Source organism: Epinephelus fuscoguttatus, linkage group LG18 (genome assembly GCF_011397635.1).
Source record: "Epinephelus fuscoguttatus linkage group LG18, E.fuscoguttatus.final_Chr_v1".
Taxonomy (NCBI): Eukaryota; Metazoa; Chordata; class Actinopteri; order Perciformes; family Serranidae; genus Epinephelus; species Epinephelus fuscoguttatus.
Window position 1 is genome coordinate 39,877,217 of NC_064769.1, and position 26,441 is coordinate 39,903,657.

The 26,441-nt window shown below is 43.8% G+C and overlaps 3 protein-coding genes across 4 annotated transcripts in view; 1 reads left to right on the top strand and 2 right to left on the bottom strand.

Annotated features, from left to right (window-relative positions):
- Nucleotides 1-1,738: 1,738 nt before the first annotated feature.
- On the top strand, nucleotides 1,739-20,877 carry LOC125905706 (drebrin-like protein B). Its single transcript, XM_049603870.1, has 16 exons — nucleotides 1,739-2,409; nucleotides 8,363-8,592; nucleotides 8,729-8,784; nucleotides 8,892-9,007; nucleotides 9,116-9,190; nucleotides 9,691-9,831; nucleotides 10,353-10,430; nucleotides 10,521-10,672; nucleotides 10,780-10,834; nucleotides 11,969-12,034; nucleotides 13,646-13,757; nucleotides 13,836-14,093; nucleotides 16,001-16,069; nucleotides 17,654-17,733; nucleotides 20,468-20,537; nucleotides 20,635-20,877. Exons 2-16 carry the CDS (start codon nucleotides 8,510-8,512, stop codon nucleotides 20,769-20,771), a joined length of 1,548 nt encoding a protein of 515 aa, XP_049459827.1. The 5' UTR covers nucleotides 1,739-2,409; nucleotides 8,363-8,509; the 3' UTR covers nucleotides 20,772-20,877.
- On the bottom strand, nucleotides 17,747-20,457 carry LOC125905701 (uncharacterized). Of its 2 annotated transcripts, XM_049603865.1 has the most exons (4): nucleotides 19,934-20,457; nucleotides 19,802-19,889; nucleotides 19,061-19,324; nucleotides 17,747-18,972 (listed from the first exon to the last, which is right to left on the bottom strand). In XM_049603865.1, exons 1-4 carry the CDS (start codon nucleotides 20,053-20,055, stop codon nucleotides 18,625-18,627), a joined length of 822 nt encoding a protein of 273 aa, XP_049459822.1. In that variant the 5' UTR covers nucleotides 20,056-20,457; the 3' UTR covers nucleotides 17,747-18,624. The 2 variants fall into 2 exon arrangements, 1 of the variants encoding a protein (XP_049459822.1); XR_007451689.1 differs by lacking the exon at nucleotides 19,061-19,324 and adding an exon at nucleotides 19,582-19,669 and having other exon boundaries at nucleotides 17,747-19,060; nucleotides 19,802-20,453.
- A 2,752-nt stretch (nucleotides 20,878-23,629) lies between the features above and the next one.
- Nucleotides 23,630-26,441, bottom strand: part of LOC125905936 (scavenger receptor cysteine-rich type 1 protein M130-like) — a 362,554-nt gene continuing 359,742 nt past the window's right edge. The window contains exons 22-23 of the mRNA XM_049604264.1: nucleotides 25,594-25,667; nucleotides 23,630-25,472 (exon numbers count right to left, since the gene is read on the bottom strand). Coding sequence (XP_049460221.1) covers nucleotides 25,362-25,472; nucleotides 25,594-25,667 — 185 coding nt within the window. The 3' untranslated portion in view covers nucleotides 23,630-25,361. The remainder of the gene's footprint in view (nucleotides 25,473-25,593; nucleotides 25,668-26,441) is intronic.

Sequence of the window (26,441 nt, forward strand, 5' to 3'; positions counted from 1 at the left end):
CTGTGTGACGTCAGCACCGGAGCAGCCCGCTGAACTGATCCCGGATCAGAGACAACAGGTTGATCCGTGTTTGTACAGAGAGGAGGAGGAGCAGAAAGGAGGAGAAGAGAGAGGAGGAGCAGAGAGGAGGAGGTTAGATAGGAAGAGCACAGAAAGGAGAAGGTCAGATAGGAGGAGCAGAGAGGAGGAGGTTAGAGAGGAGGAGCACAAAGAGGAGGTCAGAGAGGAGGAGGAGCAGAGAGGAGGAGGAGGAACAGAGAGGACGAGGCTCAGAGAGGAAGAGGTCAGAGGAGGAGCACAGAGAGGAGGAGGTCAGAGAAGGAGCACAGAGAGGAGGAGGTTAGAGAGGAGGAGGCTCAGAGAGGAGGAGGAGCAGAGAGGAGGAGGAACAGAGAGGAGGAGCACAGAGAGGAGGAGGTCAGAGAAGGAGCACAGAGAGGAGGAGGTTAGAGGAGAAGCACAGAGAGGAGGAGGTTAGAGGAGGAGCACAGAGAGGAGGTGCAGTGTTAATGCATCTCACCAACAGACACAGCTCATCAGTACGGTGGCTCATTTGTGTCAATGTTATAACAGGTCAGCAGTCAATGGAACAACTTCCACTAATATAAAGAAAGACTCTAAACTGCAATAAATCATAAACAGATAATATGAATAAATAAATAAATAAACACAAACTTTCAGATATTTTTAAATCCATAATCCATATTTTTTTATTCATAAATATTTTCTTTGTTCTTGTGTTTAAAATTGACAGATTTTACATCAACATCTCAAACACTCGTCTTTATTTCCAAACAAATACAACATGCTAACGTTATTAGCACAAGCCTATGGCATTTTACATTGTATAAATTAGCCTAGCAGCTAGCAGAGATTTGCTCTGTTCATATTTCAGCCAGGATAAATCACACACAGTGTGTGGAGGCTTTATTGTCTTCATGATTTATTGTTTCTTATCTGTGAAATTAAAGTAAATCAAAGCTTTGTTTCCACTGAGGGAAATGGTTTCAGCTCACAGAGACAGACAGGAGGTCTGCGGCACTGTGACACTGTGGAGTTACATCTCTGGGGAGGTGCACGTCAGGTTACAGCGTAGATTTGATGCAGAGGTATAAATTTAACTTTAGGCCCCGATCACACAGACAGTGTTTTGCAGGTTACAAAAGGTGAGGCGAGCCACACTGCCTGTTTTTCTAGAAATTAAATTCCACTAGTGTTTATTTATTTATTGTGTGTGTCCTGCAGTGATCAGTGTGTAGCTGCTGCCATGTTGAGGCAGAGGGTGCTGTCTGTAGCTCTGGTTGAGGGTGAGAGGCTGTCAGCAGATAAACAGAGATCTGTGTGGGTACATGAGACCCTAAAAAAGAGGCTGGATCATGGGGAGTACCACCAGTTGGTCCAGGAGCTTCTCCTCCATCATGGACGTTTACAGTACTGCACTTATCCGCTGTTTTCTATTCAGATGGTGCTAACTGTGCTTTGTAAAGCCGTATAGCTCTGGGTATCCAGTAACCACTACCACCAGTTTCTCCTCCATTGGTTACCAACTGTAAACTGGTTGCCGTGACCACCACAGAAGCCCCGCCTCTCAAATCATCCCATTGGACGATGGGAAAAAGAGGGGCACTTTTCCGCTCTGAGTTGAAGTTTTTTCAACTCGAGTTCAGAGCGCTCCGACAAAAACACCAGGCGCCTAGAGCGCAGAAACAGGAGGAGCAAAAAGTTTAATTCTGATTAAAAACATTTACAAAAAGTCGCCTCCAGCTGCTGAAACACTTCCTGTGCGGTCGGGGCCTGAAACCTGACCTGTTCACAGCTGACCTCTGTCACTCGGAGAGTTCGGCCTGTCATGTCCGTCACGTTCCTGACGGTGTCTTCAGCCCCGTCCGTCAGGCCGACTGAGAGACGAGCGTCACGCTAAAACCCAAACTGTGGGTGGACGCTGAGACAGACGGACACACAGCAGCAGCAGCTGTGGATCACAGAGGCTTCAGTGTTTGGCTGCAGGCCACACTGTGAGGATCCTCACCCTCAGAGCGGTGCAGGGTCGGGGGGAGACGGGGGAGTCGCTGCATACCTCTGCTCACTCGTAACCCCCAGATTTGCCTCCTGCCGCCGCTGACCTCCACCACACGTTCATCAGGGAGTGTGCCGAGGTCTGAGAGCCGCGCCGACGGGGAGGAAATCCCTCTTTTGTTTCCAAGGAAGTCCAGCGTGTTGTTTGTGTGTTTAATGGACGAATCTGGAAACCAGACAGAAAGAGAAAGTAACGGACTCTGAATGTCACGACTCTGTCAGCAGGAAGTGACCTCGCTGTACGTCAAAATTAAATCACTGCTTCAACTCGTCTGACCACAGGAACAGAAACATATGGAATGACTGCACCGTGTGGACAATAAATAACATACGGTAAAAAATATATATAAAGGCAGATGAAAAATGTTAAAATGAAAATGAACAGTAATTAAATGCAAGGTAAATACATTTTAAAAAATTAAAAAAGAAATATCAGTATCACCTTTTATCAGTCAATTATTGCCTACATTTATTTTAATATTAATTATTTCAATATTCATTTTTATATTTTTTTTTTGACAGCTTTCATCCTTCGTACCTGATTGCCTTTTTTATATCTTCAACTTAGAAAGTAGTTTCACATGTTGCTCAACATCCTTCAGAGAAACAACAGACATGTTGTTGTTTTTCGTTGTTTTCATATAAATTACATGAAAAAATCAACATATCAAGTTTATTATGAAAATAAAAAATGTTACTTATTTCTTGGGGGTTTTTTTGGGGAAAAAAAATAAATGCCAAATTTTCCCATAATAACATGAAGTCTTTAAAAATATGATCAGCGACAAATTTTCAAGGGTCTTTCCAAATTTTTTAAAAACAAATAAATAAAAAGCATAATTAAATAATTATTTAATAATTAATATTTATAATTATTAAAATATTATTTAATTTGAAAGATTGTTTCACATATTTCTCAACACCGTTCAGGATTTTTCCCCCAAATTTAATAAATAAATGAATGAAAACAAATTGCCATCATCTAACAAACTATTGTGGTTTCTTTTCTCTCTTTTTTTTTTTGAAGAAATCAAACATTTTTTTAAAGACATGATCTGAGACAAATGTGCAAAGGTCTCATCAGAAGTTTAATAAAGAGGAAAATTAAATAGATAAGTAAATGAATGGGGGATGGATATAATTTGTAATTTAGTAAAATATAAAAAGAAACAGACGGAGGTGGATCCTGATTATCACCAGCTCGTTCTCTGCAGGAGAGAGGAGTGACGTTGTGAGTGGGGGCGTTAATTTTATGTTTGTGCATGTGTTTGTTGGTGTGTTTGTGTTTTCAGGTTGGATCATTAAGGCACTGATGATCATGTGTTAACAAAGTGAATGAAATGTGTGGAAATCAAACAAAGCTTCGTACCTTTCAATAAAAACTTCAGTTATCAGAGGTCGTGTTCAGATTCAGGAGGTCACGACACGACACAGTGCGTCACAGATTCACACATTCAGGCTGTTCTCTTGAACTTTTCAGATGTTTTTCTACAAAAAATAACGCACCAAATACGTACATATCCCACGTAAGGCTGCGATCACGTGACCTATGCGCTGGCAGCAGTAAAGAAGGAAGCTGTCCTGAGCGCTCGTAAGGAGGCAGGTTGGATTGTATCGATGTTTTTTTTTCCTCAACGTTTAGGAAAACAGAACAGGTTTTGGCTTTACAGTCTTACCGGACCGCTGTCTTGGGTAAAAGTCGGTGTTTGTTGGACCCTCCCGCCCCACTCGGACTTTCCCCACCTTAACTTTTATCCTTATCCTGCTGTGTCTTCCCCTGATGCCGCCGAACACCAACGGCAACCGGCAGTGTAGCATGCCAACATTAAAGGATGCCTTTTTCCGTTGGTTTCTGGCGCCACATGTCACTGCCCAAGCGCTAGATTCCGACAACTTCAGAGTGAGACCGGGCTCTTTTTCACGAGAGATGAACAGTTGGAACTTCAGCTACCAATTAGCACCGCGATAGCCAAGACGCGCATATGACGCGAGTCCACTAAAAATATTCTAGTGTTCAAACTCGTGCGAGTATCACAACAACACCACATTAGGAGGGGTTTAAATCATATGAAAAAAAAAACAGAAATGAAACCGATCAAAGTTTTGAAGTCAGGATACGTTTCACTTCAGGTTCAGCCTGTCACTGGAAACATACTGAAAACCACAACACAAACTGTGAACTGTTAAAGAATGAACATGTCCTCAGTGTGTCAGAAATAAGTCAGAGTTCTGCGGTAATGAAACTTAGCATCAGGCTGCATTAAGAGAACGAGTGTGTGTGTGTGTGTGTGTGTGTGTGTGTGTGTGTGTGTTTACTCAGCCCAGAGCTCATTACAGAAACAGGGAGGAAATGAGATGCTGTAAAAGCCAAACTCTCGCTGCTGCAGCTCAGACTTGATTTACAGACTCTCTCCTCAAACACAACACGTCTTGTTTCTGGTCTCGGCGTCTCTGAGGTTTGTGTCATGTGATGTGGGCGGTTCTGGAGGATGACATGTATGTATGCTGAATGAAATGGTTGAGGAGTGAGGTCATCAGCAGCTGCTCTGTGGGGCTCTGTCTGCACCTGGAGCTCAGCGCTATCATCTTCCAAAATGTCCGCTCATCATATGGAACATAAAGTTTGTCTGACTTTTCTCCTTCTGCAGATTTACAGGAATAAAAATTCTACAACCTCAGATTCTGAAAAACCCTGGATTATTTTTTTAATCAGACATTTATGTGTCACGTGGACCTTACACAAAGTATGACCTCCTTTAACGTGTTCACTGTCATTTTTATTGTCTTCGAACGAACTTCGCTATTTGAAAACAATTAGAATTATTGTAAAAATGAGCATATTCGAAGTTGAAAACTAAGGTTCGAATATTTAAAAAAAAATGGCATTCTACCGTGCATTAAGAGATGTATTTTGGGAAATACATGACTGTAAGAGAAGCCCCGTTTACAAACAGACCTACAATCCCTCTCCTCTCCTCTCCTCTCCTCTCAGCAGAGGGTGACCTGTCAGCCCTGTGCTGACAGTGACAGGGCGCATCTCATTGATCCGAAGTGACACAGCCCGTTTGCTCGTGCTTCGGAGTCGTTCAATAGAGTAATTGCAAATAAATATTGTTTTAATGTGTAACTATTCAAATGTTCACAAGGGCTGTCATAAATTCCTACAATGTTGCAGCACTGCCGCCTTTGCAAGTTAAAAGTTAATGACAGCGACTTGAAGTGAGGAGGAGCAACACGTCTCCGGCAGCGCTGAGCTGACAAGCCGGAGACGCTCACTTTTGCATGTGATGCAAAATATTAAAATAACATCATTATAACACAAAAAACATAAAAGTGCGGTGGTAGGCCGAGGCTATAGCCTGTACCAGGGAAAATTTTGAATATTATTTGAATTTTTAACATAAAAAACATAAAGAATTCAAATCTGATTTTGGGGGAAGATTGACAGCCCTACAACGCAGCAGGAAACGCAGCGACGACTCGGTAAAAACAACCGCTTTTCATCGCACCAACGCTTCTCCTTGCTAAAGGAGAGAGGCTGGAAGGGGGAGGAGGCAGCTTAGCCTCAGGGGGCGAATTGCTGTTGAGATTCAGCCCATCAGTCACCCATTCATTTACTAACAGGATCGTCTGCCAGCTGTGTGTGTGTGTGTGTGTGTAAATGAGGCTAAAGAACAGGAGCTGATTAGCCTAGCTTAGCATAAAGCTCAGCACCAACAACAAATAATCACACCTTGTCTCCAAACATGATGATGATGATGAACTACAGATCTTTAGTAGGAACCAATGAGCTTAAAGCTGAGAGACACAGACAGGAAGTCACACACTGACTGACACTGAGTTAAATGTTGACACACTCAGAGCCTTCAGGGTTTAAGTATGAAGGATTTGTTATGTTCCACCTCCCCCTGGTGGTCAAAGATGTGCTTGCATGTGCTGCAGTGGTGTGAAGTCTGCAGAGGGTCCAGAGTCTGCAGAGGGTCCAGAGTCTGCAGAGGGTCCAGAGTCTGCAGAGGGTCCAGAGTCTGCAGAGGGTCCAGTTGTTCAGAACACTGAATCCAGATCAGAATGATCCACGTTTTTGTGATCAGCTGATCCATTGCCTGAATCCAGGCATCTGCTGAGATCAGGATCATCCTGAGTGTTTTGGATCAAAGGAATTTCAATCCGACCAAAAAGTTTGGACTAACACAAACTGAAGGTTTGATCCAGATCAGAATCCAGACTGGATTACATGATCTCATCTGATTTCAGACTCTTCCCATTTTCAGGATGTGATTCAGTCCGACAGCTGAATCAGATTATGACTCGGAGGGAGCAGCGTGACGTCTGACGTACGTCCTCAGGTCCTTAAAAACAAGTGACAGAGTCAGGAGGTGTGGCGTCAGACAGAAGCCAGCTCAGAGTGCCCAGAGTCTGACAGGACGTCTGCACGCTGTTCTCAAAGCTCCTCGCGTCTTATAACTGTGCAGCGTTTCCATCGTCGTCAGCTGTCGTCAAATCACCTACAGGTTCAGCCCACTCTCAGGCTGGACCAATCAGAGCAGAGCTCAGTGACGCTGTCTGAGCCTCACACACAGGGAACCAACACGTTCTCATCCCAGGTCGTCACGTATCGCCTCTTTGTCAGACTCTCACATCACAATATGGCGTCCGATGTTTACGCTCGTCACATGCAGCGTGTTTTCAAAATAAACTTCCGTATCCACAGGAAACACACACTTCCTGCTCGTTAGATGAAACAGACTTTTTCAAAATAAACAAATTGTCTTTATTTGACAGTCAAACAAAACCTCACGGTTCAGTTCATCACACACACAACGCCAGCGGCTCCTGGGCGAAAGTCCAGGGCTTGTTGAACTGCCCACCTGTGTGTGTGTTTATGTGTATTAATGTGTGTGTGTGTGTGTGTATTAATGTGTGTGTGTGTGTGTGTGTGTGTATTAATGTGTGTGTGTGTGTGTGTGTATTAATGTGTGTGTGTTTGTGTGTGTGTGTGTGTGTATTAATGTGTGTGTATGTGTGTTAATGTGTGTGTGTTTGTGTGTGTTAATGCGTGTGTGTGTGTATTAATGTGTGTGTGTGTATTAATGTGTGTGTGTGTGTGTTAATGCGTGTGTGTGTGTGTATTAATGTGTGTGTGTGTGTGTGTGTTAATGCGTGTGTGTGTATTAATGTGTGTGTGTGTGTGTTAATGCGTGTGTGTGTGTATTAATGTGTGAGTGTGTGTGTGTTTGTGTGTGTTTGTGTGTGTGTATTAATGTGTGTGTGTGTGTGTGTGTATTAATGTATGTGTGTGTTTGTGTTTGTGTGTATTAATGTGTGTGTGTGTGTGTGTGTGTGTGTGTGTGTGTGTGTGTGTGTGTGTGTGTGTGTGTGTGTTTGTGTGTGTGTGTGTGTGTGTGTGTGTGTTTGTGTGTGTGTGTGTGTGTGTGTGTGTGTGTGTGTGTGTGTGTGTGTGTGTGTGTGTGTGTGTGTGTGTGTGTGTGTGTGTGTGTGTGTGTGTGTGTGTGTGTGTGTGTGTGTGTGTGTTAATGTGTGTGTGTGTGTGTGTGTGTGTGTGTGTGTGTGTGTGTGTGTGTGTGTGTGTGTGTGTGTGTGTGTGTGTGTGTGTGTGTGTGTGTGTGTGTGTGTGTGTGTGTGTGTGTGTGTGTGTGTGTGAGTGTGTGTGTGTGTGTGTGTGTGTGTTTGTGTGTGTGTGTGTGTGTGTGTGTGTGTGTGTGTGTGTGTGTGTGTGTGTGTGTGTGTGTGTGTGTGTGTGTGTGTGTGTGTGTGTGTGTATTAATGTGTGTGTGTGTGTTTGTGTGTGTGTATTAATGTGTGTGTGTGTGTGTGTATTAATGTGTGTGTTTGTGTGTGTGTATTAATGTGTGTGTGTGTGTGTTTGTGTGTGTGTATTAATGTGTGTGTGTGTGTGTGTTTGTGTGTGTGTATTAATGTGTGTGTGTTTGTGTGTGTTTGTGTGTGTGTATTAATGTGTGTGTGTGTGTGTGTTTGTGTGTGTGTAAGACATGATGGTGTGCAGTCACATGTCCAAGTCTTAAACAAGTCCCAAGTCATTTTCTCTGCACCCAGTGAAGAATGTAACTGACACTTTCACTGAGTGACTGATCTGAGTCTGAGTGACTGACATTTGAGTGACTGAGTGACCCAAGTCTTGTGGTGGAGGTGTGGAGCGTCTGGAGGAATGTGGCGGTGCAGGTTTGTGTTTCCTGCTCCGACCGGTCCGACTCTTCAGACCACAGGAAGTCTCAACCTCAGTCGTTGTGTTTCTTCTCCTTCACAGATTCATCCCGTCACTCTCTGTGTGTTTGGTGTGACGCTGTCGGCGGCGACACTTGGACGCGTCCCCTCAGGCTGCTGGACCCCGCCGTGAGTTTGTTGTTGGTCACTGGAGCCGGTTGGAGCGGTGGATGAACGGAGGCGTGGGGCGATGGCGGTGAATCTGAGTAAGAACGGTCCTGCGCTCATGGACGCTTATAAGGAAGTGGTGGATGGCAACTTGGACACGAACTGGTGAGCTGTCTCTGATCGTTCACGACAAACTTTACTTCCTGTTTGAAGTGTGTGATGATCAGCTGCTGATGGAGGAGTGTGTCCTTACACTGTGTGTGTGTGTGTGTGTGTGTGTGTGTGTGTGTGTGTGTTTCAGGGCTCTCTTCACGTATGAAGGGAACAGTAATGATATCCGTCTGGCAGATAAGGGAGGTAAGACATGATGGACACAGTCAGTCACATGTCCAAGTCTTAAACAAGTCCCAAGTCATTGTTAAACTGCACCCAGTGAAGGAATGTAACTAAACACTTTCACTGAGGTGCTGATCTGAGTCTGCTAATGGTGGAGGAGCTGAACAGCGGGAAGGTGATGTACGCTTTCTGTCGCGTCCAGGACCCAAACTCTGGACTGCCCAAATATGTCCTCATAAACTGGGTGAGATGCACAAACACACACACAGACACACACACGCAAATCTAAAAATCAACATACAGATATGATCTGCTCACTTCCTGGAGTTTGTATGTGCCCACATGTGTGCAGACAGGTGAAGGTGTGAAGGACTCTCGGAAAGGAATATGTGCGAACCATGTGGGCTCAATGGCCAACTTCCTGAAGGTGAGTCTGATCTGATCCATCTGCGACCCAGCGTCCTCATGTGAGGACATCACATTCTGTTTAACTCAGCCTTCGTGGACACGTTTTTATGCCATCTAGTGGCAGTAAGAGCACAACACGCTAAGCCATGGAAAAACAACATGGCAGCCATCTCTGTCAAGTCAGTGAGCAGCTGACCCCAATACTGAAGTGGAGGAGGTCCAAAACCTGATCACATGTTGTGGTTGAGACTTGTTTTGTTATGTTTAATAAAGTTTGTAGTTTGATATGAAGACACGTGACCAGTTTTAGTAACAGTAAGAAAATAAGACACTGTTAATGAGGAAGTACTCTAGTAGTTTACTAGTACTTTATTGTCTTGTTTGAGGACGTTGGGACTTAATGAGTCCTGCTGACCCCACTGTGCTGGCAGAAATTAAGAATGTGTCCCAAATGGGAGCTTGGCTGTCAGGAGGTGAATGCAGACTCACTGATTGGCTGTAACATGTGTGTGACCACAGGGAGCCCATGTGACCATAAACGCCCGCGGAGAAGAAGACGTGGAACCGCAGAGCATCCTGGAGAAGGTGGCCAAAGCCTCCGGAGCCAACTTTAATTTCCACAAACAAACAGAGTACAAAGACGCTCCCAGAGGACCCGTGGTGAGAGGACACACATTTATATTTTCACCTGAGTCACGGTTCTTAGGATGATGAAGGTTTCTACGATAACTGCACTCGAACCAAACGAAACATGACGAACTTCTATCAGGTATATGGTCAGGTTAAGATCATGGTTAGGTTTAGGCAACAAAAGCACCTGGTTGGGTTTTGGAAAAAAGAGCAGGATTTGGGTTAAGAATCCTACAGGACGTGAACACTGCTATCTCAGATAAAACTTAACCACATGCTTTTGTTGCCTAAACCTAACCATGTATTTTTGTTGCCTAAATGTAACCACGTGCTTTTGTTGTTGAAGGAAAAAAAAACCTCAATGTGCGGTGTTGTACCAACAACGACAAGACAATGCATGTGACAGACTTAAGTTGACACGGCGTTCCAGAACGTCAACAACCAACACACCCATGTCCACGACCAAACACGGACATGTGACGAGGTCGCAGTGAGGATGTGTTGGTGTAACAGAATAAAACATGTCACAGCGCTCTCCTCTGCTCCGACAGGGTTCGGTGTATCGGAAGACAAACGCTGTGGAGGAAATCCAACAAACCAAAAAGGACGACTTCTGGGTCCAAACTCAGGTTTCTCTTCATATCGTCATATCGTTGTGAGTATCCGAGTAAACAACCTGAGTATTATCTAATGTAAAACAAACAAACTCTGTCCTTCAGAGGGATGAAGAGGAGCGTCGACGGGAGGAGATCCAACGAGCAGAGCTGGAGAGACAGACAGTGGAGAGGGAGAGGAGGGAGATGGACGAGAGGCAGGCAAAGGAGAGGGAGAGGAGAGCAAAGGAGAGAGCTCAGCAGATTGAGCAGGAGAAGTGAGTCAAACAATAACGACAATAACAACAACAACAACAACAATAGGAACAGCTAAACAAAGAACCAGAGCCACTGACTGCTGCTTTCTGTGCTTGTGAATGTTCAGGTTGTTTCAGAGGCAGAGAGAAGAAGAAGAAAGACAGAGGGAGCAGCAGCGACAGGTGAGATGATACCAGAAAAATCTGTAAAGACCCTTTTGGGGCCGACGTCACGATGACATCATGTTATCAGCTGGAGGTGCAGCTGCCTCTCCCCCACAGGGCTGTAGGCTCCATAGGAGTGTTAAAATGTGTTTGTCTTGTTGTGTTATTGGGAGCCAGAATAGAAGGAGTCATGGCTCAAAACCAGCCGCCACTGCCCGTCAACAAAAACAAAGACAACTATGGTTAAATGTGATAAGACCAAAGGACTGGACGGAGGCCATCATCAAAAATGCTCACATGTGCAGCGCACACTTCATATCAGGTTAGGGAAAAAGTATTTCCTGTTGTAGGGATGAATAAGGTTATGTGTATTAAGGGTTATCATGTCCACCTCATCAGAAACTGGGGAGGGATTAAGAGGAAGATTGGATTTCTCTGCAACGCTAACTTTTTAGCACATTAGCTAACGTTAGCTTCCATAGCAAAACAAACAAGTGTGGTCCTCCTTTGTAAGATTGGCTTCCTGTGACATCATCCATCCACTGAGTGAGAGCATACGGGTCGGCCAGTCTGGTCCCGTTGGTCAGTGTTTACTTATTCAAGTAACACTGGCGGTCCCGGAGAGTGAGTGACCTGACATGGTGCGTTGGTAAATTCAGTCTGACGCTCTACACTAAAATGAGAGCCCTGTTGGTGGAAGAAACGCAGCGTTATATTTCTACATGAATGAACCAACGGTTAAGTTAATCACACATTCACTCCGCTCGGCGCTCTGCTGCTCCGTCTCCACAGACAGAGTGTCCAGAGTGCGCTCTGCCACTCTGAGAGTGCGCTGCTCTGGATAACCCAACGCTACATTCAGACAGCGCTCCCAATTTATCAACGCTCCAGTTTGTGTCAGAGTGCGCTCCCACACTCACAATGAGTGTTTCTGAACGCACCACTCACATCATCTTCCTCCATCGTCTAAAACAAGACAACACAACTTGTTAGCTAGCGCTAGCTAATGTCTGTGGAGAACTGCTTTGCCTCCAGCTAAGCCCCGCCCACTAATAGTACTACTAACAGTAACAGGGTCTATAGGCTTGTCAGTCACTCTCACTCAACAACATTATTTTTCTCACTAAACAGTCAATCATGTGTCTGTTTTAGAACCAGCCAGAAAATGGATGCAAGAAGTCGGGAATTAACTCTGCTGCCTCGGTGCAGAAAGCTAACGTGAGTATGAACTCGTATATGATTCTCCTCATATGAGTGTATTAACATGTGGAGAAGAAACTGGTGTCAGAAATGTGAAATACTCATTTTAAGAGAGATTTTCTGTTATTTTATTTTTGCTCTTGAGAAACCAGGTCTGTCAGGTTTGGTGGGCAGCTCTCAACACTACATTACCCATGAGCCTCAGCAGCTGTTGCTGTGGAAGTACCTAAAACCGACCAGAATCAGAAAGTGGATTGACTTTAAACTAGAGATGGTGAAATCAGTTTTCTTAACCGTGTCATTTCTGGCACTGTTAGCAGTGCACATAAAGGACTATGAAGCTGTGATTGGATGTTTCTTAAAGAAATGCACCCTGGGAGTCGTAGTCTCCTTCAGGTTTTATGTCCACATGCTTCTTCCCATTTATGAATTTATTTTTTGTTACAAACTAAACATGTGGAGTGTGAAAGACATAAGCATTTACTGGACAGGGAGGGTCTCATGAAAGAGGCTACTGTGGTGCATTATGGGAAATGCAGAATCCTGATTTTTTTTTTTAGCTTGACCCTTACCAGGGACTAAATGACCTTAAACCTTGTGTATGTAACTTTTTACATGATTGCCCTTTATTGGCAGCAGGTGATCAGGTCGTACCGTAACTAACTAAAAACAGAGACCTAACTTTCTTGTTTTCCCTAATTTCTCTGAGAAAATCCAAAGGATTTGATGTCATGTGCGTTCCCAAGTATCCTGCCTCTCCTCAGCTCTGCTGCAATGCTAACAGTGTGCAACACTAGCTAACGTTAGCGAAGAAGTCTGCTGATATCAACAAACAACTGTCCACACATGCTGTGTTACCTCTACATTTTGCAGCAGCGGCCTGGCGGAGACAGCCCTTCACTTATAGCGCCCTGTAGCAACTCACATTCAGCCAGAGCAAGACCAAGCGTCGGGGGTCTGATCCTCGACTGTCCTCCTGACTGCCCAAATCCCCGCTTGATCAGCAAACTTTCTGTTGCTGCCGTTACACTGGTAAAGGCCTTGCCATACTGAGTCCAATTTTGTTCGTCTGAAATTGTTGCACGTCTAAAAATAATTACGACTTTACTTTGAGTCACTCATGTTTGCACACTGAGTCTGAAACACTTGTCCCTCACGAAATTTTTTGGAACAGATTCAGTTTTCTGTGTTTTTCGCCTCCATCAAAGCCTTTGGAGATGTTTGACTGAGAAACACTGATGAAAATGTGGCGACGGGACACAGCCACGACAAGACAGCGAAATGGGGCGCAGAGTCATTTCATAACTCAGACAGCTACTTTCAACAGGTCAGATAGTGATATTCAGGTGGATGATGATGATGAAGAGGAAGAGCCAGAGCCGGCTTGAGTCAAGCTCAGACCGGCCAGTTCACACCGCTGACACTTTTCTCTGTGACGTTCTAAAACAGTTTCATCTCATCACCAATCTTTGGTCTGAACTGGACTTTGAAGTTACACAGAGAACCTTCAAACAAGGGGGACATGTCTCTGCTGCTTCGATTCCAACCTGTCTTTTTAAAATGTGTCTCCTGCGTGTCCCATTAGTAAATAGCTGAAATACCGCTTTAAGCTCTTGCTGTCGTTCACAGGAGGCCAAATCGCTGATTTCTCAGAGGTCATTTAATCCCAGAGACATATTCAAGCAGAGGGAGCAGAGCTTTGAGTCCAACAACCGACTGTCTCCTGCTGCATCCAGACCCGGTAAACAACAACAGATCCAGAGTAAATAACACTGATGACACGTGACGTGATTAATAATGTTTTCACTCTGTCATGCAGGGAAGCTGCAGAGTCCGTTTTTATCCCAGAAATCCTTGGAGAGAGAAGCTCCGCTGCAGCCTCAGTATCCAGCTGAGACCCCCCTGTCCACCGTCTCACCTGAGCGGTCTCATTCAGCTGACCAACCTGTGTTCCCGCCCTACTCCATGCACCCCCTGTCTCCTGTCTCACCTGTCTCACCTGTGCTGTCTCATTCACCTGCTCCAGCTGTGTCACCTACACCGCCGGAGACAACAGACTCACCTGTTCAGGCTGCAGGTTAGACACACGACACATATTGATCATGAGCTACCTCTCCTCTTGGGTGGTCAGGAACCTCTTCATCTCACCGACATCAAAGGAAAGTTTTTATTAAAGGATTCTTCAGGCTGAAATGGAGTCACGAGGCCAGAACAAAATGTTGGCATTGCAAGTTTCTGCAAATCACGGATTACTTACATTTTCATTTGTGTTATATCATCAATTCTTAAGTGAGCCGACTTTGTCATCATAAGGTGGGGGGGTGGTGGATGGTATGACACCTAGCTGAGACGCCTGCTAAACTGCAGACCACTGTTCAACACCAACAAACGACAAAACTGGTTGTTGATTCGCGACTTGTCGCTGCCTTTCCAACCAGGACTGTGACCCCAGAATTGAGCCCTTTTAACCAAAACACAATCTTTTCTGTAACATGATTTTGTGCCCAAATTTAACCACATGTAAACCACAGTGATGTTGAAGTGAAAGTTTCAACCTATCTGCCACATAATAACGTACAGATGTAACGCATTTGCGGTTTGCAGAAACGTACAATCCCAACATTTTTTTCTGATGACTGGATCATGAATACTTTAGACCGAAATAAATCTTTTTCTGATTATCAGACTGCAAACGACAATAAATTGTTGCACACCTAGCGATCCCTCTGCTTTTGTCCTTGGTGCTAGGAGACCTTTCACCACGGGAGCAAATTTGCCATTCCTATGATGTCTAAGGCACAGCCTGCCTTACTCAGGGACTGCCCATTGTTCAGATGTCCCAAAAACCCAGTCCCATTGGTCCAAAAAATGCCCCATTGAACCGAAAGCCCATTTCTGCGACAGCCCGTTATCCCCAAAACAAATACCCATTGCTCCGAAGTCCTGTTTCTCCGAAAAACACACTTCCTGCAGTTAAACAAGTTAGTTGCCCCCCCAAAATTTGCACGGTTCGTTTCTGTAAACCACGGATAGGTGACAACAACACTGTGGTGAATGTGTTGGGTCGGTTTATGCACTGTGAAACCACTTGAGGAAGGTTAGGAAAAGATCAGGTCTGGTGGCACAAACGTCGCTGGGAAACCCTGCGAAGGGTCGGTAAAAGCACCAGAGATCGGTGGCTGAAATACAGCTGGGGAACATTGCCAAGAGTTGGTGAAAACACCCAGGATCAATGGCTCAGATACTGCTGGGAAACAGAGCAAGGTTTTGGTGAAAAACACCCAGACATGGTGGCTCATATGCTGCCTGGAAACAAGGCTAAGGGTCGATAAAGACACTTGAGATTGGTGGCTCAAATGCCAGTGGGAAACACTGTGAAGTTCCGATGAGCCTGTTCACTCCGAAGTCATCGAAATCCAGGACAAAAGTTAAGGCAGCAAAAGTGCGAGTGGGGCGGGCGGGAGGGGTAGTGGATGGGTCCAACAAACATCAACCGTCACCTGAGAGAGCGGCGTTTGCATCCTGTAAGAGTCTAAAGCCAAACCCTGTTCTTGTTTCCTAAACCCAACCACGTGCGTATGCTATTGAAGAAAAAAAATAGATTTGTGGTGTTGTACTGACGTAGTGCTTTTATTTTGAAAGAGACTGTAGGTAAAAGTTAAATTTCTTTTGAAAACAAAGTCTATCTTGAAAGAAGAGAACTTCACACGGCGTCCCAGAACGTCAACAACCAACACACCCAGGGTACCTTGCACGTCGTACGTTGACGTGGAAAGTCCATGACCAAATGTGGACATGTGACGAGGTCACAGTGAGGATGATGTTGTTTCATTGATAAATATTTGTTCAACCTACATACAGATGTGAAGGGTAACCAACAGCACTGATTTATGAAAAAATGAGACAGAAAGACAACATCTGGAGATACAAGGTTTCTGTGACTAAGTATCCAGACATGTCTCTCTCTGTCATTGATCCACACAGATGCTGTTTACACAGAAGAGGAGGAGTGGTCAGATGAGTTTGATGAAGATGCAGATGAACCTACTCCAGGTATGATGATGTTCTCTGTGACAACATTTGTAGCTGTGATACTCAACCTACAAATCTGTGTTGCAGCAGGGTGCTGGGTGGCTTAAGTCCCGTCTCCACCAAACCCTTTCAGTCCAGCACCTGTGGAACCAGCAGTAAGCCTTCAGACATGGTACCTAGACCCTCGGTGTGTTCAGACAGTCCTCTTAAATGTGGGCGGGGTTGTTGTCACTCACTGCTCCGTCCAGCACTCGCTGTATTTCCTCATCAGCGGTGACACAGATGGAAGTCTGCACCTGGTTTATCGTCCACAGAACGAGGCTGCACGCCCACATTTTCACAACAAAATAGAACAGGCTGCAGTGAGAGTCTCTCTCCATGGGATATTTCAAAATAGCAGCTTTGTGCATTTAGTCCTTCTCAGGCAAGCTCAGGGGTTTAGTGTTGCTGTAGCCCACAGGAAGTGAGGATTAGAATATATGACCTTCACATAATCCGCTCCAAATGAATCTATATTTTTAAAGTCATTACTAAAAGTGTGTGTCATATAAAAACTAAAGTGATGGTCAAAGTTGTCACAGTGAAATTTAAGGTGTGCTGATGGATTCACGTCATCAACTCATGCATTGAGTAACATTACAAGTTAACGTTCCACCTTAAAAGTGGAAAAAAATGTGACTGAACTGAACTGAGCCGTACTGCTCGGTGGAAATGGAGCATTAGCGACCATTTTGTAATTCACCATGAAACTGATTCATACTGGATTTCTGTTTTTGGACAGAGTGTATAAAAAAACATCCAAACAGAAGTTGTTTACAGAAAAAGTGTCACAGAAGGATCCTCCAGACCCTCAACAGAGGTCTGGGCTGATCCTGGAAACGGCCCTGCGTACACCTGATGTTTGGCTGGATCTGACTTCTGGCAGAGATAAGCGAGCAAATGTTGAAAATAGGCAATTTATTTAGAAATATCATAAACATCTGTTTATTAACAGATGAGTGTCCCAGACTCACAGATCAAAACAAGTTTTTACAAACACCTCCTGGAGCAGTGGTGGCACTTAACTGAGTACATCTACTTTAGTGCTACACTTTTTACTGCACTACATTTATCTGTCCAACTAAGATTTTACACACAAAACAAATCAAAGTCCAGCAGCCTACAGGCAGCCTGCTACAATCTAAAGAACTGCTGTGCATTTTTGGCCATTTTCAGAAGTTGTACTTTGAGGAACTCCTTTTAGAGATTTGATCCAGTCGACTTCAAAGTTGGTCTGTCCCACTGAAACACCTTAACGATGAAAAGTTATTGATTAAAAGCTTGAGTTTTCATTGAACTGTGTGACCGTGGCGATGCGTCAAACTGTTTCGCCACAAAACAGGATGTAGTTAGTAACTCCAGTATACATGGTTCAATCTGCCCCAAATCTGCACAGGATTGATGACAGTCCTGCCCTGAACACATCGACAGGCCAAGTGAGAATATGTTGAAACACTAAAGAGTCTGAGCACTTCCAGCTTCACTGTGCTGCAATACAAAGAACATCACAATGGCAGAACTTAAAACCTTGTCATGCATTGATCCATAAATGTCTCCAACCTGCAGAGGATCTGTACGAGGCACCACGTCCGTCAGCGGAGACAGAGGACGACCTGTACGAGAATGTCTACCAGCACATCCCCACAGTGAGTCCTCTCTGTCCTTGATTCTACAAAGTACATTTACTGCAAGTACGTTACTGAAGTTTATACAAGGTATTAGACCTCCACCACATTCAGAGGGAAACACTGACCTTTTCACTCCACTGCATTTATCTGACAGCTGTGTCAAGACTTTACATTAAAGACATCAAAGTTTATAAAGTACAACGTAATTTAAAAGATTTTTTTTTTAATGAAATCTTCAAATCAAATCTTCAGGCCATGCCTCCTCGTCATGTTTCAGATGTTTGAGTTTTGGTACATCTCTCCTCTGAACATCTCACTCTCAGAAAGAATATGACGAAGCGTAATTTACAAAATGCTGAACTATTCATTTGTGCCCACAACTGGAATTTTGAATTTCTTTTAGCAGAGCTGTTCTCTGAGAACAAAGTCTCAATATCAGTCAAACCATTGTGCTGAAAAGTGAGTTTTTATTTATCTGTGATAGTCTGGTGACCTGTCCAGGGTGAACCCCGTCTCTCACCCAATGTCAGCTGGGATAGGCTCCACCCCCCTGTGACCTCCAGCAGGATAAATGGTTACAGAAAATGAATGAACTATTTTTTTTATCGTTGGGCACCTGATGAGACTATTGTGTTTTAATCACATTAAAAAACCATAAATAGTTTGATAAGAAAATGTTTGTATCTCAAAAACTAAAAGGAACACAATTAAATATTTGGTATGTATGAACTTTGAACAAGTTCAGCATTAAAGTTATATATACACATGTGCAGTGTTAAAAATATTTCTTTCTGGACAACATTTAATAAACACAGTGTAGTGTTTTTTCTTTTTATTCATTCATTTGCTGTATCTGCTTGTCCTGTTGGAGCTGACATCAGGCGAGAGGCAGGGTTCACCCTGGACAGGTCACCAGACTATCACAGGGCTGACACATAGAGACAAACAACCATTCACACTCACATTCACACCTACGGACAATTTAGAGTCACCAATTAACCTGCATGTCTTTGGACTGTGGGAGGAAGCCGGAGTGCCCGGAGAGAACCCACGCTGACACGGGGAGAACATGTCAGAGCACCTGGAGGAAACCCACGCTGACACAGGGAGAACATGTGGGAGCACCTGGAGGAAACCCACGCTGACACAGGGAGAACATGTCAGAGCACCTGGAGGAAACCCACGCTGACACAGGGAGAACATGTCAGAGCACCTGGAGGAAACCAACGCTGACACGGGGAGAACATGTGGGAGCACCTGGAGGAAACCCACGCTGACACAGGGAGAACATGTCAGAGCACCTGGAGGAAACCAACGCTGACACGGGGAGAACATGTCAGAGCACCTGGAGGAAACCCACGCTGACACAGGGAGAACATGTCAGAGCACCTGGAGGAAACCAACGCTGACACGGGGAGAACATGTGGGAGCACCTGGAGGAAACCCACGCTGACACAGGGAGAACATGTGGGAGCACCTGGAGGAAACCAACGCTGACACGGGGAGAACATGTCAGAGCACCTGGAGGAAACCCACGCTGACACAGGGAGAACATGTCAGAGCACCTGGAGGAAACCAACGCTGACACGGGGAGAACATGTCCGAGCACCTGGAGGAAACCCAAGCTGACACCGGGAGAACATGTCAGACCACCTGGAGAAACCACGCTGACACGGGAGAACATGTCAGAGCACCTGGAAAACCCACGCTGACACAGGGAGAACATGTCAGAGCACCTGGAGGAAACCCACGCTGACACGGGGAGAACATGTCAGAGCACCTGGGAAACCCACACTGACACAGGGAGAACATGTCAGAGCACCTGGAGGAAACCCACGCTGACACAGGGAGAACATGTCAGAGCACCTGGAGAAAACCCACGCTGACACAGGGAGAACATGTCAGAGCACCTGGAGGAAACCCACGCTGACACAGGGAGAACATGTCAGAGCATCTGGAGGAAACCCACACTGACACAGGGAGAACATGTCAGAGCACCTGGAGGAAACCCACACTGACACAGGGAGAACATGTCAGAGCACCTGGAGGAAACCCACGCTGACACAGGGAGAACATGTCAGAGCACCTGGAGGAAACCCACACTGACACAGGGAGAACATGTCAGAGCACCTGGAGGAAACCAACGCTGACACGGGGAGAACATGTCGGAGCACCTGGAGGAAACCCACGCTGACACGGGGAGAACATGTGGGAGCACCTGGAGGAAACCCACGCTGACACGGGGAGAACATGTCGGAGCACCTGGAGGAAACCCACGCTGACACAGGGAGAACATGTCAGAGCACCTGGAGAAAACCCACACTGACACAGGGAGAACATGTCAGAGCACCTGGAGGAAACCCACGCTGACACAGGGAGAACGCAGCGTTATATTTCTACATGAATGAACCAACGGTTAAGTTAATCACACATTCACTCCGCTCGGCGCTCTGCTGCTCCGTCTCCACAGACAGAGTGTCCAGAGTGCGCTCTGCCACTCTGAGAGTGCGCTGCTCTGGATAACCCAACGCTACATTCAGACAGCGCTCCCAATTTATCAACGCTCCAGTTTGTGTCAGAGTGCGCTCCCACTCTCACAATGAGCGTTTCTGAACGCACCACTCACATCATCTTCCTCCATCGTCTAAAACAAGACAACACAACTTGTTAGCTAGCGCTAGCTAATGTCTGTGGAGAACTGTTACCTGTTTCTTTTGTCGACTCAGATTTTTTTATGTGTTTTAAATGTCAGGACGGAGACCAGGATGTGGGGACCAGTGGACAGGACATCAGAGCCAGAGCTCTGTATGACTACCAGGCCGGTACGTACACACATACACACACACACACACACACACACACTATGTTCAAACTGACATATGTTGATGCTGCTCATCTTACTGGCACTCTGCTCCACAGCGGACGACACTGAGATCACCTTTGACCCTGACGACATCATAACGGGGATCGAGATGGTGGATGAAGGCTGGTGGAGAGGATACGGACCTGACGGACACTACGGCATGTTCCCCGCCAACTATGTTGAGCTTCTCTAGGTTTCATCACTCTCTTCATGTTCCATAAACACTGAAAAAGGTCTCAGACAGGAAGTGGAAGACAGTAATCATAATAAAAAGAAAGTCTGGTATTTTTCAACTTGGATCCTGTTCTCCTGTGTTTTTGTGTCTGAGGCTGCTTTCACACCTGCCCTGTTTGGTTCGCTTCAGTCAAACTCACGTTTGCTTGCCCCTTCAGTGCAGTTAGTTTGGGCAGGTGTGAACACAGCAATCACACTCAGGTGTGCACCAAAACAACCGGACTGGTTTGTCCGACTCCAAACAAACTCTGGTGCGGTTGGTTTGTGGTGAGAACGTGTTCTGACCTGGATCTGAACCAACTGCAGTCACATGACACCAGAACATTACAGCTGCTCTGACACACACACACACACACACACACACACACACACACACACACACACACACATGCCATCAGTCACAGGCAGTCTTCATGCAGGCTGCTGGGGCACAACCCATCGTTACAGGGTTATCTTTTTAATTTTGGTGGTGAAGATGGAAAATGTGTTTTTTACTGACACAAACATGCAGCAACATTTTAGCATGAAAAAACAAACCTGTGACTTTTGTCCTGAAGTTTGTGGAGGGTGGAGATTGTGTGTGTGTCTGCATGAAGCAGTGCAAACGGCACATTCTTCTTCTGTAGGAAAAGAGAAAAGTAGGAGACAGTTGAAAATCTGTTAAAATGTTCCAGTGTGATGACTGTCTTTTTTAAACTTCATTTTATTTTACATCAAAAGCAGCTTATAATTATTTTTTTTAATTTTACGTCAAAATGACTCCTTTGTTTTATTTAATTTGTTTTTAAATACATCAAAACTGGGTGATAAATTATTTTCATAAATTTTATTTTGCATTAAATAACTCTTTCATTGTTTTATTTAATTTTATTTTACCTTAAATCCAGGTGATGAATTCTTTAACTTTATATTTGCCCACAGACATCCACAGGCCTGTGACCTCATGGAAAATCCTCAGTAGCTCTGAAAATTACCCACAATCCTCCACTATGTACTACATCACGCCAGTACTGAGTTTTGACAGCAGGTGGCGTTGTCGCTCCCTCAAACTGAATATAATCTGAATTTAAAGCATCTGAACAGCAGAAACAGCTGAGACACAAACTGAACAGATAAAGGTCACACATAACGAGACTGTTATTAAATTCAAATGGATTTAACCTCATTAACTGTGTCACATCTTTATTAAGGACCTCGGCCTACAGCTTCCTGAATAAATGCCTGGTAGCAAAAACACGTAAAAACAAGATTTCCAGGTCAAACTCTTTTTGCCTCATTTAAAATTTGAATCAAATCTGTAGCTACAACTGTGCTGCAGCGATACACGATCACATACATGTAGTCCTGCTCAGTTTCTCCACTGACATTAACTAGTATATATTTGTGTCTGCTTGCTGTTACTTACATCCTCACAGCAGCCAGTCCACATCAGTCAAGCTTTTACTAGGTCACATGATTTCAAATGAATATGGATGTGTTGTTTGATCGTCACACATGTGAAAGTTTCACCAGGTCACATGGCTTATGTCTACAACTTTCAAAATATGAGCTCACACCACCTTCATAAGAGCCCTTTAATTTTTTGAAAATGAACTTGATAATGAGCGCATTCATTTGTTGTACACCCAAGCTCTTCAGCGGGTCAAGAGGTTTTAAATTACTTTAAAAATGACCTTAAAAGTATTTCCATTTATTTTCATCAATATTATTTCTCTGAACCCAACTGAATGACCTGGAGGGTTACAAATTACCTCATTTCAAGCACAAGTCCACAACAGAGTGTTACAAACATCAGGAGAGAATACACATCTTTGAGGAAGTGTTACAGAAGACATTTTGTTTCCATAGCTGACATATCACAGTTACATTTAGTTAAAACAATGTCAGGACATTCATTTACATAAGTAATTGTTTCACTTTATTGTTCAAGGGGAAAAAATTACTAATTAACAGTCCTACATTCTCTCCCTGTCCCTGCTCTCAAACAACAATTAAGATGGGATTACTGTTTGAACTTTGTCATGTCCCTCTCATACACTACTTGCACTACAGTACATCTTGGGCAGAGCACACACACATAAAAAAACAATTTTAAAAAAAAGTTTTATCATCATTTCTGCTCTTACAAATAATTCACACTGAGTGAGCTGGAGGCCGAAATTGACGAGATTCTGAGGTCCCGCCCAACGCTGCTCGCAGCTTTTATTACATAATGTGTTTTTAATTTAAATAAAAGCTGAGTACTGAATATTAAAAGATATTTTGCTGAGAAATGCATCCTTCTACTTTGTGAATATGAATCTCATGTCACTAAACACATGATGATGATGTGTTGCGTTAATTTTCTCCCTACAGTGACATCTGGCTGACTGATTCATCACTGCAGCTCAGAGTAACACAAGACACCTGTGTGATGAGACCTGGAAATAATAAAAAAAAAACAAAGATTGTATTTAATTAGAAAAAATAATCAGCTAAAGTGATTATAGACGCAGCACTTCAGTCAGATAGACCTTATCAGTCATTCACATCTTGTCCACTCCTTATTTCTCCTTCATTTTATTGCCATATTTTTATTCATACTTTTGATGAGTTATGAGGATATTTGGTATCAAAGCTGTTCGGTAAGAAATTGAGCAACATTCTTATGAAACAATAAAATTCCTTCCATCACAAAATTGAGCAAAATCCTTCTTTCTTAAGTTCAGAAAACATCTTTATTGTAAAAATGCAGAATTGTCCATCACAAAATTAAGCAAATCTTGCCTTTCATTATTAAATTGGCAAAATACATCATCACAAAATTAGACAATTTTTCCATAAAAAAAAACAAAAAAACAAGCGCAATTCTTATGAAATAAGCAAAATCCTCCATCAAATTATAATATTTCTTTTTTTGTGTGTTCATAATATTACAGCTGAAGACAGACAGGAAATATGGGAGCTGACAGAGGGGTGACATGAAACGAAGGGCCGCAGGTTGAAAAATCCAAAATCTATTATCACAAATAAAGCAAAATTCTGCATCCTAAATTGGCAAAATCAGTCATCAGAAAATTTGGGTTTTTTTCTAGCACAAAATTAAGAAAGATCCTTAAACAAAATCCTTCATCAGAAACAAAATGTTTATGAAAGAAGCAAAATCATGGAAGTAAAGAGGAACCACACCCATTTTCAAAATTCATACATGTCATTCCTATGGTCTCTGGCAGGTTAAAAAAAAAAAAAAGAGTAAATATACAACTTTCTCCTAAATCCAAAAACTAGAGTGCTAAAAGTCAGAGCTGTAAGACTTATTCATAAAGCTGATCCAAGAGAACACGCCAAAGGACAAAGTCAGGACGACTGAAACTGAAAGACTTCGTTGATTTACAGACACTGTTATCTCTGTATGGAGCAAAATGCAGAGTGTTCTTCATTTCAGAGGACGATAAGCACAGAGAGAATTTCACTTGAAGCACCAGTTTGGATGGATGACATGAAAACTAATGTGTTCTTCAGTGATGGGTGGATTTAAAGGGTTTCTAAATATTGTTCAGGTCAAGAAATCGTACAAAGACAGAACAATTAGACGATATGAAGTTGTCGTGTAGAAGCTGTTTCCTTGTTGACATTGTGTGCGTCTAGCCAGCAAAATTTGCTCTGGGTAACGTGTTCATCTTAATTATTGAAACAGCACAGACCACCCGATTACATCAAAGGCAATTCTATTCAGCATGTTGCTGAAATTATGTTTAACTATAGCTTGAATTGAAGGGAAATTTTCAATTGACAGGTATGTGAAATTTTTGATGACTGGAATGAGGGAAGGGACAGGGCACTGTTCATTGTCTGACTCAGTGGTAATATGGCCAATAGATTCCCATGTTGATCAAATATAGACAGGATCTGCTGAATACACACAAATTAGCACTATTTATGTACAATAGCATGTCATCCATGTATAACGAAATATGGTGATGTGTGATCAACAGCAGTGGAGAGTGACAAACAGTCTGTGCCAGTAGCTTGAACGAAAGTGCGGACACCAGTGGGCTCAAAGGGCAACACCGCCTCGACCTTCTGCAGATAGGAAATGGAGGGGAGCAAATTCTGCACCATAGCTGTTGGATTATCATACAGCACCTTGACAGTGTTAATGAAAGGAATGCCAAAGCCCATCACATGAAGCACTGACCACAAAAGCTGCCACTCGAGATGGTCAAAGGCCTTCATTGCATCAAATGACAGGACTGCAGCTGGAGAAGCCAGGCCCTGAGCTCCATCTTTGAGATGCAATAGCCACCGACATTATCTGAGGCCAGCCTTGATTTTACAAAGTCTGTGTGATCGCTACCCACCAGTTTCTTCTGTTTATTTATTTATTTAGTTTTTCCTTCTGCAGTTACTGTCAGTATTGGTTATTAACTGTGACTGACAGACCATATATTTATTCTGATCATTTGTGTTTTGAGTGTGGGGGGGGGCTAAAATATGATTGTTTTTTATATTGTGACTTTGACATGCGTATAAAAACCCATGTGGATGTGAGGTGAGCTCCTTGGAGGTGCTACTCTGCTCCCTGAGCTCCTTCTTCTTCTCCTTCAGCTGCAGCAACACCCAGGTTATAATAATCCAGCTCAGTGTTCTCCTGTCTGGCCACCTTCTGCCCCCTGCTGGCCTGGAGACACATGACAGCACACACACGTGACTTCCTGCATCACTCCTCTCTTCACTTCAGTAAACACAGACTGAGTGCTTCATGTCAGTCACAGGTCTAAACAACAGACACATGCCAGTACCTTACAGTAGAAGTAAAGGACAGTGACCAAAGGCAGACTCAGCACGATGGCTCTGATGATGAAAGGTGTTGGATCTGAACAAACACATAGAAAGTCATTACATCTTTCGTTGTTCACATGATAAAGTCCTGTGAGAATAATCTGTAGAAATAAACCTGAGGTGACTTTAGTGAGACTTTTCTATGTGGGCTGACATGTGGGTGTTTCCCTACCAGACAGTAGGCCGATACAGTGAAGCCTCTAGCTGTATCTGTGACATTAAACAGTCAGTACTCAGGTGTAAACTAGAACAAACCACAAACAGCTTCAGTGTCTGGTTCTCTTTTGACCCTCGCTCAGTGTCTCACTATGGGAATCACCCTCAGCTGTGACCAATCACAGAAGCTCCAGCACGTCTGTTGGGATCTGTGGAGTCCAGTGATCCCAACCGATGTGCTGGAGCTTCTGTGATTTTGTTCAAGCAAAGAAGAACGAAGCCCTGTTAGAGGTTACTGCTAACTCTGTAAGGACACACAGAGAGAACAGCTTCCTCTGCACCACTGGAACACTGCACAGCAAGGACTGCATCAGGAACCACTATTCTTTTAGCTTTACTCATCCACAACAGGTGATCCTCAGCTGCACAACAAAGCAACTCTTCCCTCCATTCATGGACTGGTAACACACATTTCAGAGTGGTCTTTAAGAGAGAAATAGGTCTTTTGTGTATATAGAAAATGTTTTAGATCTTTGAGTTCAGCCCATTAAAAATGGGAGCAGTATATATATATATATATATATATATATATACATAGCTGATGTAAGGTGAATTACTCCTGTGTGGGATCAATAAAGTTCTTATCTTAGCC

What these genes read in the sequence shown, in the direction of transcription:
- LOC125905701 (XM_049603865.1), bottom strand. Translation starts at nt 20,055, where the DNA reads ATGTTCTCCCTGTGTCAGTGTGGGTTTTCTCCAGGTGCTCTGACATGT. An exon ending in TCAGTGTGGGTTTCCTCCAG is followed by an intron (nt 19,325 to 19,801) that starts GTGCTCTGACAT and finishes GGTTTCCTCCAG; the next exon opens with GTGCTCGGACATGTTCTCCC. An exon ending in TCAGCGTGGGTTTCCTCCAG is followed by an intron (nt 18,973 to 19,060) that starts GTGCTCTGACAT and finishes GGTTTCCTCCAG; the next exon opens with GTGCTCCCACATGTTCTCCC.
- LOC125905706 (XM_049603870.1), top strand. Translation starts at nt 8,510, where the DNA reads ATGGCGGTGAATCTGAGTAAGAACGGTCCTGCGCTCATGGACGCTTAT. An exon ending in GGCAACTTGGACACGAACTG is followed by an intron (nt 8,593 to 8,728) that starts GTGAGCTGTCTC and finishes TGTGTGTTTCAG; the next exon opens with GGCTCTCTTCACGTATGAAG. An exon ending in AATATGTCCTCATAAACTGG is followed by an intron (nt 9,008 to 9,115) that starts GTGAGATGCACA and finishes ACATGTGTGCAG; the next exon opens with ACAGGTGAAGGTGTGAAGGA.